This window comes from Aedes aegypti, chromosome 3 (genome assembly GCF_002204515.2).
Source record: "Aedes aegypti strain LVP_AGWG chromosome 3, AaegL5.0 Primary Assembly, whole genome shotgun sequence".
NCBI classification, from domain to species: Eukaryota; Metazoa; Arthropoda; class Insecta; order Diptera; family Culicidae; genus Aedes; species Aedes aegypti.
The window spans coordinates 327,050,420-327,063,552 of record NC_035109.1 but is presented as its reverse complement, the minus strand read 5'-3'; the positions used below and the strand labels follow the sequence as shown (position 1 = coordinate 327,063,552).

The following is a 13,133-nucleotide window of genomic DNA, read 5'->3' as shown; positions in this document are numbered from 1 at the left end:
AAAAATTAAGCTCTGATAGTAAGATAACAAAATCATAAAATATTGCAAAAACATTGCCAACCAATGAGAAAAGTGAAACATTTCTAAAATGCATAATGTATCAAAATAAACTACAGACGACTCTCCACATCTCGATATCTATCGCTATGTCGATGAATTCTTCGGTATCTCGATATCCTCCTCATCTCAATATCTCCATATCTCGGTGTGTTCCGTATGTCGATTTAATCATAATCAAAGGTAACTAGACTAGTTTTTAGTGATTCGAAAAAATTTTAGAGATGACGTTTACTTGTTTATTATTTTCCTGGAAACGGAGTGATTTCCAATCTAGTATTCTTTAAAAAAAAGTTCTTTGTCTCGATATCTCCCTATCTCGGAGGTCCCTTCGATATCGAGATGTGAAGAGGCGACAAGAAGATACACACTCAGTTGAGCTCGGCTAATTTTCATTTTTCTATCCAGATCTACACAGCCGAGCGGTCAGAAATTGATTTTTTACTGACTAACAGTTACTAATTTTAACCGAGATTTGCACTGCTGAGATCGGCATTCAGAATAAAGTGTGTAAATCAGTAATGTTTAAATGTTAAATGTTTTCCAACCTTCTACAACATATTTTAAGTAGTTTATAGATTTGGAGGTTGAAGATGTTTGTTCAGAATGATTTTCCCGGTGACCTTGTCAAATTCCCGGGTTTTCCCGTCTTTTCCCCGATGGATTCAAATTCCCGTCTTTTTCCCGGATAAATCCGTGATAAATCTTATCAAGCATCATAGAAATAGTTACGAATTGGAAGATTAAAAGTGAAAAAGATTTATTAAATTACAGAAATAATTAAACGTGTTCCGACATTGGGTAGACAATTGGTATTGAATTATGACAGGTACCTAAGTTGAATAAATTGAGAAGAAGTTAAAATCCTTGACAATGGTGTTTGTATCTGTGAGAAGGCTATCTGCACTACCATGGAGTCTGGGTCATTTGAATAAAGCCTTTTGGCATAAGGTCATTTGGCATAACGATTTGGCATGAAAACTTTTTTCATCAGCAGTCAATGTTGTTTTCGGCCATAAACCATACTGAATGATTTTCCTGATAGTAAATAAAATCCCCCGCCACCCTGCCGGAGCGAAGTTTCCATTATGGCTTTGGAAGTATCCTCATTCAGGGTATCAGTGTAATGAAAAAAGAGGTCTTAGAAACCACATACCTGAGAAAAAACGGAATCCTGGACGCGTTTCTGTAGAAATCCGTAGAGTAATTTCATGATTAATTTCTTGATCAATTCCCGTGGAAATGGCTCCACGACTTAACAAAAATATGGGCGAAGATTTATTTTGAATACCGTGTAGTATCTGGAGCCTTTCTTAGCCGAGAGGTTAGAGTTCACGGCAACGGTCGGTCCAGGATCTTTTCGTAAAGGAATTTTCCTTGACTTCCCTGGAGTATAGAGTATTATCGTGCCTGCCACACGATATACGAATGGCAAATGGCAAAAATGGCAACTTTGTCAAAAGAAAACTCTCAGTTAATAACAGTGGAAGTGCAGAACACCAAGCTGAGAAGCAGACTCTGTCCCAATGAGGATGTAATGCCAAGAAGAACCTAATAGAATTTATAAACTGTTTTCTTACAAAACTCCAGAAACAACCTTTGTGGATTTTTCTGGAAGAATATCTCCAGGAAGATGATCTGAAGAGACAGACAAGGGGTCGTCCATAAATTACGTAGCATTTTAGGGGGGAGGGGATGGATTTGTGACGATGTGTGACGAGGGGGAGGGAGGGGTCCCAACTAGTGGACGTAGCATTTTGAATAATTTTGGAAAAAAGATAAGCACTGAAAAAACTGACTACAGTTTTTTCTATCAATCTTCTTTGTCTGGCTTATCATACTTGGGTTATGAAATGATGATTAAACTTCAAAACAGGTTGAAAACTTCTAAGAAATTTCAAATTTTTCTGTTAAATACAATCAAACAGATTCTATAAAACTTTAAATAGTTATGTGAATATTTTATTGTATTCGTGTCTAAACTATTTTATTTATAAACAAACAAATTAAAAGCCTAATAAGTTAAGTAAAAATCAATGCTTTATCGACTTAAAATATTATTTTACCATTTACAAGACATAGAATCAACCCGTTTTGGTTTTATTCATATTTTCTGTTGAAGCCTTAATTCTTCAAAAGAATACAATATGCCCATTTAGGCAAATATTAACGTTATTATAGTAAAACACGTAAAACAAGAATTTTATTCAGTACGTTAAATGTTATAGGAGATCTCCACTAAGTCGAATCATCGATTTATTAATGCTTTTGATGGAACAGCCTGGAAAAAATATGAGAATAATTCCAAATTAAATTATTTTATTGATCATATTCCCTGAAATCTGTTTTTCAACCACGAACAATTAAAAAAATGCCTATTATATAACAAAATTTCTATTCAATATATTATAAAAAAATATGAACCCTAACTGAGTGCTGTTAGGTTTATCAATCCGAGCAAGACTTTCAGCTTTTTTTCTACATTTTCAGCTATAAACTGTTCAAGTTTTAGCAACAGCAAAAGTGCTACAAATTAAATTACTGGGAATCAAAATTAGGTAACCTAAACAGGAAATATGCTTGTTTAAACTATTTTCTAAATGATTTTTTAGCGTTACGGTATATCAAACTATCATTCCTCAGATTATCCAGATGTTTCAGTGTTTAATATCAACTAATCTCTATATTTGTGTAGAAATTTCTGGATTTCAATGTTTCATTTTAGCCCAATCGCAGAGGAGAACAAATTAAAAATTTAGGAGGGGGGGGGGGTGCGGTCCCCAAGTGATTAGTTCAATTCTTGACCAAAAACATGAGTATAGAAGACCGAGAAATCAGTGGACAATTTACTGGCAGAATATTCTGGAAGAATCGCTGGGGGAGTTACCGGAGGAATCGATGTAAATATTACAAGAGTTATCAGCGTTAGACTGCTGTAGAATTTTCTGAAGCAAATTCTGGAGCATTTCATTCAAACTTTGATTAAAATTTGCGTTGGAATATTTATTCTGGGCTAACCCTTGGAAGAATTGCTTGCGGAATCTTTGGAACCCCCGATTTCTATGGGATTCTTTTAAAATTGCTGTTAGATTTCACACAGCAAGTTATCTTGGATTCTAAGATTTTTAAGAACAGAAATCTTCTACCGGGGTTGTTTCAGATGCCATTTTTACCCAAAAATAACGGAGGGAACTCTTTCGATTATAATAATGAGAAAATCTTCAACCATTTTCCAACAAATTCTTGCAAAATTTGTATTGAATAATAGCGGGAAGTGTCCCAGTATTTCACAATGTCCATAATTATTTGTAGAGACCCATATTCAACACACATACATATGAATAGCCCAACGCATCGACGGTTTGGATTTTAATTATGGAAACGTGTCAATCGATGCCCACGCCCTTCCACCATCAACCTTTTCCTTAGCATCACGCAACGTACATCAGAAGTCAATCTCAATACGACCCCTACACGGTTCGTCGCCACATTCCTACTATGCGCTTTACGTCGTATCAAGCCGCAGATTTTGTCATCCGCCGTGTGTCGCTTATCATCTCTCGCCACCGACGAACACCAACTGCCATCCAAACTGCCCAAGACCATATCGGTGGCATAGCAGTTTGTGGTTTTATGGCAGGTCTCTACCGGTGCGCACGAAATGAATCAGCGACATCAGCAGAGCCAACGAAGCAAAATTCGATAAAAGAAATAATGATGTCGATGTTTGTGTAAAAGCTAGAAAACCATAGCAGAACGAACGGTCGATGGCAATTAATTTCGCATGCTTTCGTTAATTTTCTACTCACAAAAAAAAAAACATCTCCCCAATAGGAGTGACGAAGGGTCCAAGGGAAACCAGTAAAAGTTGCCCAGTTCCGAAGTGGTCAGCAAAATGTCGTTTTTTGTGTCATACGTACGTAGTAAGTGCAGTGACTTTTTTCGTTGGATTTCATCAGAGAAAAAGTTTTTAAACTTGAATGAATTTTCTATAGCAATCCAGCGAGAGATCAATCTATCAAGTAACAACAATATGAAACTAGAATCGCCATTTATAGATGTTGCGAAAGCTTGAGTATATCAAGGAGAATCTATAGACACTCACCTGTCCTGTAATATCCTGTCCGGTCACTTCCTTAACGATCGTCTTGACGCTGGCCGACGTAAGTGGGCGGCCAGTAGTCGATGCCGTTTGCATTACATGCAGAACTTGTTGTTGGCCTAGAAAGGGAAGAGGGAGAAAGACATGCGGGTGTGGTTAGAAGTAGAATAAGTGGTTGTATAGTATTAACATTTGTTTTCTATGAGGTGCTCAACGCGATTGGGAAATGGTAGATTTACACGAACATTCGTGTTTATTCTGCGCGGCGTGTGAGTCGAGACGACTCGCTCTCACCGCGAGTGACGTGAGACGACTAATGTTAATCAAATGGGAGCGAGTCGACAATTGTCACCTCATTCGACTCGTGTTACCTCACACGCCGCGCAGAATAAGCACGATTGTATTATTAATATAATGTTTATGTTTGAGAAAAAAATCAGCTTCAGCTGATCTTCTATACGTGTTTCTGTTGGAAATTTCAAAGAAAATTTACGCGTGATGATTGAATGAATACCTTTTCTGTTCCTGAAACAATGAGTGGCGGAATTTTTAATGCAATTTTTGACGTACCGTTTTGATTCAAATTACGGACAGCTTCAAATTCCGGACACTCTACTTTGTATGAGAAACATTTCACCCGAAATGTTTCAATTTTTGCCCTTCAAAAGTTCTCACTTCCGAGGAACGTTTTAATAAGCTTTTTCCATAAAAAGTTATGCAAATTTATAATGCCCAACTGCCTTAGATGTCTCTTTAGTGGTTCGACGATTTCTATTGATAGTTTGACTTTTCTATCAATGATTTTCATGAGCTGTCCGGAATCCGAATCAAGGTGTCCGGAATATGAGCCAAAAGTGACGAAGTGTCCGGAATAAGAATCATGGACCTTTTCATTTTGATTTATTTAAAATTATTCTACTTGCGGAAGCGTATTCTGTACCCATCATTCGAAAGTTAAGGATTTCCGACGGTCGATAACGCTGAGGAATCATACACAAAGAAATATTTTGTGTGTTCTATGTTAAGTTATACTTCACTGAGGCCTTAAGAGTCCGTAATATGAATCAAAACGGTAATTTGTGGACAATGTTTTTTTTATTAGTTTTGTGACGTGGTAATTTTTGAAAAATACCCATATTCCCTTGCTTCTGAGGAAAGGAAGCATTGTGAAAATCAGCAACTCCATCAGAATTTATAGGAAAAAGTTATGTCATTACTAATACTGTCTGATCGAAATCATTTTGAATAATTTACCACTTAAGTGTCCTTTTCAGTCAAGCTATTATGATTAATCCTTTCTTTTGCGTAAGATTAGAGTCTTAAATGTCAATTGTCGTAAAGTCTTAACAAAATTAGGCTGTTTAATCGTAGTTGTTATTCTTGTTGTTGGAAGTATTTATTGATCATTACGTTCAAATGTCCTTAAAGAAAAAAGTCACTTTCCTTGTCTGTTCAACAATTTCTCGAAACTAGCATGTGTATCCTAAGGATCAATATCAGCGTTCCACTATAAAGTTATCAATATAGTGAATAATTAAGAGTAAAGTTATCTTAGGCTTCAACTTATATTACAGTCTCCTACAAGATTCACTTTTCGGTGGCAAATGCAATGCTTCAACGTCTACTTTCTTCGTGTAAATTTTGCGAAAATGAAAAAGAGGTATCTTGTTATGACAATGTAATAACCATATTAAAATAAGATTGTCGCCACTTATTTGTACTCAGTGAATCTACTAGTTATATTCCCTACGTTGTAAATGATGGTTAAGGATCATTCTGGTTTGCAAAATGCAAACTGATTGTCGCCAATAGTATTAATGTCCACTTCGAATCACATCCGCTTGGATCGCATCCGATATATTGCTGTTTGCGTTTGACGTGCAAATCCAGTCTAACTGAACTGAACTTCAAATGCGGTTACACAAAGTAACCAAAGGAAACTTAGCAACCATGATGCATATCACCGCCAACCTAGCAAAGAAAATCAAATTTTGACTTCGCCTTCCTTGTTGAACATCTTACCGCATTTGGTGTTCCCGCATTTGATATTTGCATTTCAAACGCACACAGCAATATTAGTGCGTCTATACCATTTAAATTATGACGCGGTTTTAAGCAAAAATGCCATAATGTGATACCCACCACTACAGGTTACGCCTTTGGGCTAATGGATTATGCCCTCCCATCGCGGCAAGATCACATAACCAAGGGAAGGGAACAAATTTGTAGCAGGTGTTTTGTTACAAATCATGAACGGAAAAGGTATTCATTCAATCATTACGTGTAAATTTCCTTCAAAATTCCCAGAAGTCCTATCGATGCTAAGGTCTTTTTAATTGAATTCATGTGAAATTCAGAAAAATTATAAAAGTATTGACTCTAAGTGTTAGAACTTTTTCAAAGGATTTAAAAATCATCCCTGAATTTCACATGAATTCAATCAAAAAGACCATAGCACAAAAAATACTTAGATTTTTCATCAATCACGATTTTTTAACCTGTGAAATTATGATTTCATTAGGCGTTCATTTTCACATTATGAGATCAAATGTTCCATAATTCTTCTTCTTGGCATTACATCTTAATTGGGACAGAGCCTGCTTCTTAGCTTAGTGAGCACTTCCACAGCTATTAACTGAGAGCTTTCTTTGCCAAAGTTGCCATTTTCTCATTCGTATATCTTGTGGTAGGTACGATTTACACTATGCCCAGGGAATTCAAGGAAATTTCCATTACGAAAAGATCCTGGACCGACCGCGAATCGAACCCGCTATATGTTATTAAAAGAGGACTCTCGCTTACTCGATATTTCATATATCGAGTTAGAGAACCATAGTAAAAGTTGGTTTTCATTGCTACCTCGTGCTCCCTTGGGTCGCATTTGCGCTGATTTTGTGTTCTATAACTCGATACCTTTCTAACTAGATGGTGTCCCTACAATATAGTTTTTTTTTTTGTTTTTACAAGAGGGAAATCTGCAAACAGACTCCTTGAGAAGGTAACACAGGGAGTGTGGGGATGCCGCACCAATGACGACCCACTAAAACCAGCCCATACACTGTACTTGAGCAATACTCGCTGAATTGCTCATGTGGTGTACAGAGTTCACCGACAGACCCTCGTCTCCCTGGAACTACCTTACGGTCAGTGCATATAGCACAACACCTGTAGCAGAAGTAGCCTGGGCAAACTGCTTCTCCTAGCCGACTTAAACAATGTTACAAGGGACCAGCCTCGGCAGGGCTAATCCTCTGAGTGCCCGAACTTATGTAGGTGCTGCCTATAGCAATCATGTCCTGACAGAAACTGCGTCAGGTGGAAGTTCACCTCCCCACGGTTTCTTTTATACCAATCTGACACATTCGGTAGTAGCCGATGGTCCATCCACCTTTACTGGAGTTATCCCATTTCTGATGCCAACCTCTGAGCGTTGCATTGAACATTTTTCTTGATGATGAGCCCGATGTGCGTCATTCCGGCTATGATGCACGCGACCTCTTTAGAAACCGTTCGGTATGGACTTGCTACTCTTAAACACAACCCAAGTAACCACAAGCATTATAACATTGCACGTATTCTACTGCATATCAACACCATTGATGCAACGTTGCTTTTATTCAACAAATTTCAAGAGTTGTCAAGCAATAAAGCATTAACCCTACATTACAAATGTATCAATGCACTAACATCACTTTATAAATTGTACTGCTGCATTAATATTACCTTATAAGTTGCTTCATTGCTTTATCGTCCTTTTTGCATTAATTTAACTGTAAAAGTGCCCTTTTCCACTTTTAAACTACTTTAATGGTAGGCTTACGGCAATGCAGCTGCATTATATATGCAATTATATAATGCTCCATGGTTACTAGGGAAGATCCTGTACGCGATTTCCAATCGCTTTAAGTTTCTGTTCGTTCTAAGCGCTTTTGACCAGATTGGTCCTCCATTCCTTAGTATGGATAGCTTGCCACGCTTGCCAGGAGCTTGCGTTTGCTGGCAATTACAGCATAGTTGTTAGACATCATTCTCGAAAGCGCCGCTATAGCCGTCGATGCCCTTTTACAGGCATATTCGACGTGGCTAGCGAAGCTGAGCTTGTCATCGATCATTACCCCAAGATGCTTAAGGGATCGCTTGGACTCTATGGTGCATTTCTGTCGCTTCCATACATCCGGGAAGACTCTTTGATCTATGCAGCGTTGCATCGTGCTTCTGAACATGTCCGGATCCGCATTCACTGCCGCTTTTAAGGCAACATTCGGGATACCGTCGGGTCCCGGTGCTTTATTTGACGCGAATGATTTCACGACTTCTGCCAGCTCTTCGTTCGTCACCCTCGCCTCTTCTTCTTTATCATCTGCTGCATACGGCCCTGAGGCCATGGGCTTGTGGGATGATGCGGGAAGAGTACATCGATTATCGATCGCAGCAACCTCGGGCGACTTCTCTTGGGACGCTATGGCACCTTTGGTCTTTTATTTATTTATTTATTTATTTATTTATTTAATTTTTGAGAGCTAACTTTGCCTCTCTAAATGTTGCACCACGTTCTTCTCTGTGTGCTTCTGTGCGTGCGCGTTGCATTCTTCGTCTAGCCCGAAGGCAGATTGCTCGAAGATTTGCAATTGATTCGCACCACCAGTATACCGGCGGCCTGTTCTCTCTAGGAGGGGTTTTTCTAGGCAGTTTTAATGAATTTCCAGAATGGAAGCATCACAAGCTCGTGATATCACAGCAACTAGCTCTTCACCGTTTAGATCCAGAGTGTTCCGCTCGCACCTCAGGGCTTCAGTGAATACTTCGCTGTCGAAGTGCGCTGTTTTCCAACCTCGGGCTTGGATCGAGTTACATTGCGCTGCCTTCCGCCCGCCTGATATTATACTACAGCGAATAGATTGATGATCGCTATGAGTATAACCGTCATCAATGGTACGCCAGTTCATGGTACCCTAAAACGTTAGGACTACAAAACGTCACGTCGATAATCGATTCTGAACCATTTCTGCGGAATGTACTCACTGTACCCACATTTGCCAGCTCTACATTCAGTGCGGCCAACCAACAATAGTTGGTGCAGCGACTACCCCATTCCACTGCCCATGCATTAAAGTCATCAGCTATAACTACTGGCTGCCGAATAGCTGACCATGTGGGACCATGTGGGAAAATTCTTCAATCGACCACCGTGGGGGTGCGTAACAACTGCAATAGACACGCCGTTAATTTTTACTATCGTAAAACCGTCATTTGAGTTACAGACTACTTCTTGGATTGGGTATCGTCCTGTCGTCCCCATAGCTACTAGTTGTTGAGACCTATATGCCCCCCGTTGTTGGCTGGTGTGCGGTTTGGGTCCGATAGTAACACCACTTCGGTCTTCATTTTCGAGACTGACTGCCAAAGCAGCTGCTGGGCTGCATCACAGTGGTTAAAATTGACCTGTGTTACTTCCGTTTTGGCTGCTTTGATACTCAGCTTGTGCCCGGACATTTGGGTCCGCCCGTTAAGTGTCCGTTGTCTGCTTTGTCGACACATATTAGGCACTTAGCGATTTGCTTACAATCGCTTGCCCTATGGCCTTCGGTGCCGCATTTTCTGCACATCTTACTTCCACAGACAAACAGACGTAACACTTAGAACAAATTTCTTCAGAATCCATCGCCCAGTTTAATAGAAATATTAATAGTAGAACGCTAATGGCGTTGTTGTCACAAAATTGATTTTAATTATTATTACCTTAAATTATGGATTTCCATTGTTTGTTCAATACCATGTCGTTGTTTTGGTTTCTAAAATTAATCTGACACTTTGAGACCCGGTACTCAAGCTGTCAATTCGTGGCAAACTAGATGTTGGTAACACGAACAGCAGCGACATTAGCATTCTTAGTTTAATGCTTCTACTCCCAGTTTACACTATCATCACCTGGTGAGCATGTTGCACGAAAAGGTGTTTCGTGCAACAAGACCGGCAGATGGCGGTAGTGTGAAACGTCAAACGCGAAGAAAAACGATGCGCGCGCGTCTGGTTGTCAGATGTGTAACATAGCGAATTTGAAATGATTGTTAAATGAGTGGTCGATGGAAATTGCGTCAGTGTTACGTCTGTTTGTCTGTGTTACTTCTGTCGGGACCATTGCAATTCCACGACTTATGGCCCTTCCCGAAACACTTGAAGCAAACTTCAGGAGGCTGTTGTATGCTCAGCCGGCAAACCGACCAGCCTACCTTGAGTATGCCCAAGTTCTTCGCTTTGTTGGCCTCTGCGACCGGCAGCCTGATCGCCGCCACCTGGGTGCCCTGCGGGCCCTTTCTAAGGTGGATGGCCTTACTGGGTACGTCGATGTCATACTGCTCTTTGAGAGCAGCCGAGACCTCCGTTGCCTGACCTCATCCAGATTTTTACACTGGAGAGTCGCTTCAGCAGTGAGGGATCTTACATCAACCTCGTCGCCAAGTACTTCTTGTGCCAGTTGCTTATAGACTGCACCCTTTTCCTTGGCATCCTTCTTCAAGACTAGGATCACTTCACCAATCCTAGTCCGCGTTATGCTCCGCACATCTGCGCATAATGACGATAACTTCTCCGTGCTTCGCAAATCCTCTCAAAATACCTTCCGAAATATCAAAACTCATATCGTTTACCCATGATTTTTACTCAAATTATTCCATTCAATTTCGCAATCTCAAAGCATGAGTAGCAACCTCTGAAGCTAACTACCAGTAGCTTTGTAGTAAATGCTACCTTTTATCATAGCAATTGCGGAAATTTTCTCGACTTCCCAGGGCATAAAGTATCTTCGTACCTGTCACACGATATACACATGCAAAAATGGTCATTGGCATAGAAAGCTCTCAGTTAATAACTGTGGAAGTGCTCATAAGAACACTAATCTGAGAAGCAGGCTTTGTCCCAGTGGGGACGTAACGCCAGAAAGAAGAAGAAACGATATACCATACTAGAAGCTTTTCAATTAAAATTGTTCTCTTCAATGATGAATAACCATTCATTTTCATGTTTATTGCTCATTCGTTGCATACGTCAAGGCGTGTAAGTAGCATTCATTCATTACGTAGCGCTAGAAATTGAAATATTTGAACCCGGGGGAAAACCCTCCACTCTCCGTAATGCTTTTTGCATGAAAATTTCCAAAATTTTGTTTAAGTCATACCGCATGAGCCTACCTCTTCCCCTTCGAGCATTACGTGATTTGTGGACGATGCCTGAGAGAGATGCGATTTACTTATTATTATTTTTTAAATAATTGATTAATGGTTAATCATTCAAAGGCTAATGATTAAATACCCGAGAGCAATAAATCTGATATAGAAATCGTTTGAACTTCGTTATAGCCAATTTTTAGTCTTAAACCGATTTTACTGGAATTTAAATTCAAATAAGGAAAGAGCGGAAATTCATTTAAAACATTGTTCGAAACAATATTTTTCAGTTTTTCATAAAGATCTCGTTAGAAAATTGCTACCAACTGTTCAAACTGATTTCGCCCAACATCTCTCCAAGAATTGGGTTGTTTAGTGATGAAATATTTGCAGTGTTTTGTAGCTTGTTCAAAAGATCACATTTTTCTAAGTAAATCACAATTTTATTGCGCTTCAAAATTTGAATATTGATATTATATTTAATTTAAGAAGTTTAAAATAGTTCCAGGGCACGGAAAATTTTGATACTTTGGGTTCTGGTTCAAACTTTAATTCAGATTCAGAATATACAAAAAACTGGATACCCCTAAACAAACCAATTCTTGCGAAAAATCCAATATCTACTTCAATAATTCCCTTGAGATTGAATTCAATGGCTTAGTTTGCAAAATTCATGAAGTTTAATATATGGAAAGCTAGGTTTCAGAACTACTAATATAGTGCTTCACTATCTCTTTGAAGGAATTATTGGAGTATGAATGAACAACAAATTAAATTTCAACACTTCACTTTACAAAATAAAAATAAAAAATCACTAGAAAGGCGAGCAAATACCATTTAACCACAGACAAACAGACGTAACACTTAGAACAAATCTCAATCAAAATCATAGTCGCGAGAACATGTATGCCCAATGCTAAAATCACTGTGTTTGGCCGATGGGCCAACAGGTGGCGGTAGTGTGAAAACGTCAAACACGAACAAAAACGATGCGAGCGCTGCTGGTGGTGAATTGGCCACCTACCATATATTTAAATCGACCGTTAACAAAGGGTGTCGATAGACTTCGTTGAGAGTGTGACGTCTGTTTGTCTGTGATTTAACTTTTATATGTACAATAAAAATATTATCACAAGATAAGCAGCATATTAGAGTTCACCGGGGTTTGCTCGCCTTACTAATTCTACACAGTTCTTTCTTTTATAAAGTGAAGTGTTGAAATTCAACTATTTTTTTACTAATATTATATTATATAATATACAGTCATCTCTCTATAACTCGATATTGAAGGGACTATCGAGTTAGGGAGGTATCGAGTTACATAACACAAAACCAGAGCAACTGCGATCCAAGGGACCATCGAGGTAGGCATGAAAACCAACTTTTACTATGGTTTTCTAACTCGATATCGAGTTACGGAATATCGAGTAAGGGAGAGTTAACTGTATTGAATACTTTCCCCGGAAAATCGACAAACCTTACCAACCCGGCATATGTTCAAGTATATCAACAACGCTTGAAACGCTAAGGGGCCTTCCTTAGCCGAGTGGTTAGAGTCCGCGGCTACAAAGCAAAGCCATGCTGAAGGTGTCTGGGTTCGATTCCCGGTCGGTCCAGGATCTTTTCTTAATGGAAATTTCCTTGACTTCCCTGGGCATAAAGTATCATCGTACCTGCCACACGATATACGAATGCGAAAATGGCAACTTTGGCAAAGAAAGCTCTCAGTGAATAACTGTGGAAGTGCTCATAAAAACACTAAGCTGAGAAGCAGGCTCTGTCCCAGTGGGGACGTAATGCCAAGAAAAAGA

At 39.1% G+C, this 13,133-nt stretch overlaps 1 protein-coding gene across 1 annotated transcript in view; it reads right to left on the bottom strand.

Annotated features, from left to right (window-relative positions):
- LOC5569799 (transcription factor Dp-1) overlaps positions 1 to 13,133 on the bottom strand; it is a 45,309-nt gene that overhangs the window by 26,634 nt on the left and 5,542 nt on the right. Inside the window, exon 2 of the mRNA XM_021854341.1 lies at positions 4,163 to 4,278. Coding sequence (XP_021710033.1) covers positions 4,163 to 4,278 — 116 coding nt within the window. The remainder of the gene's footprint in view (positions 1 to 4,162; positions 4,279 to 13,133) is intronic.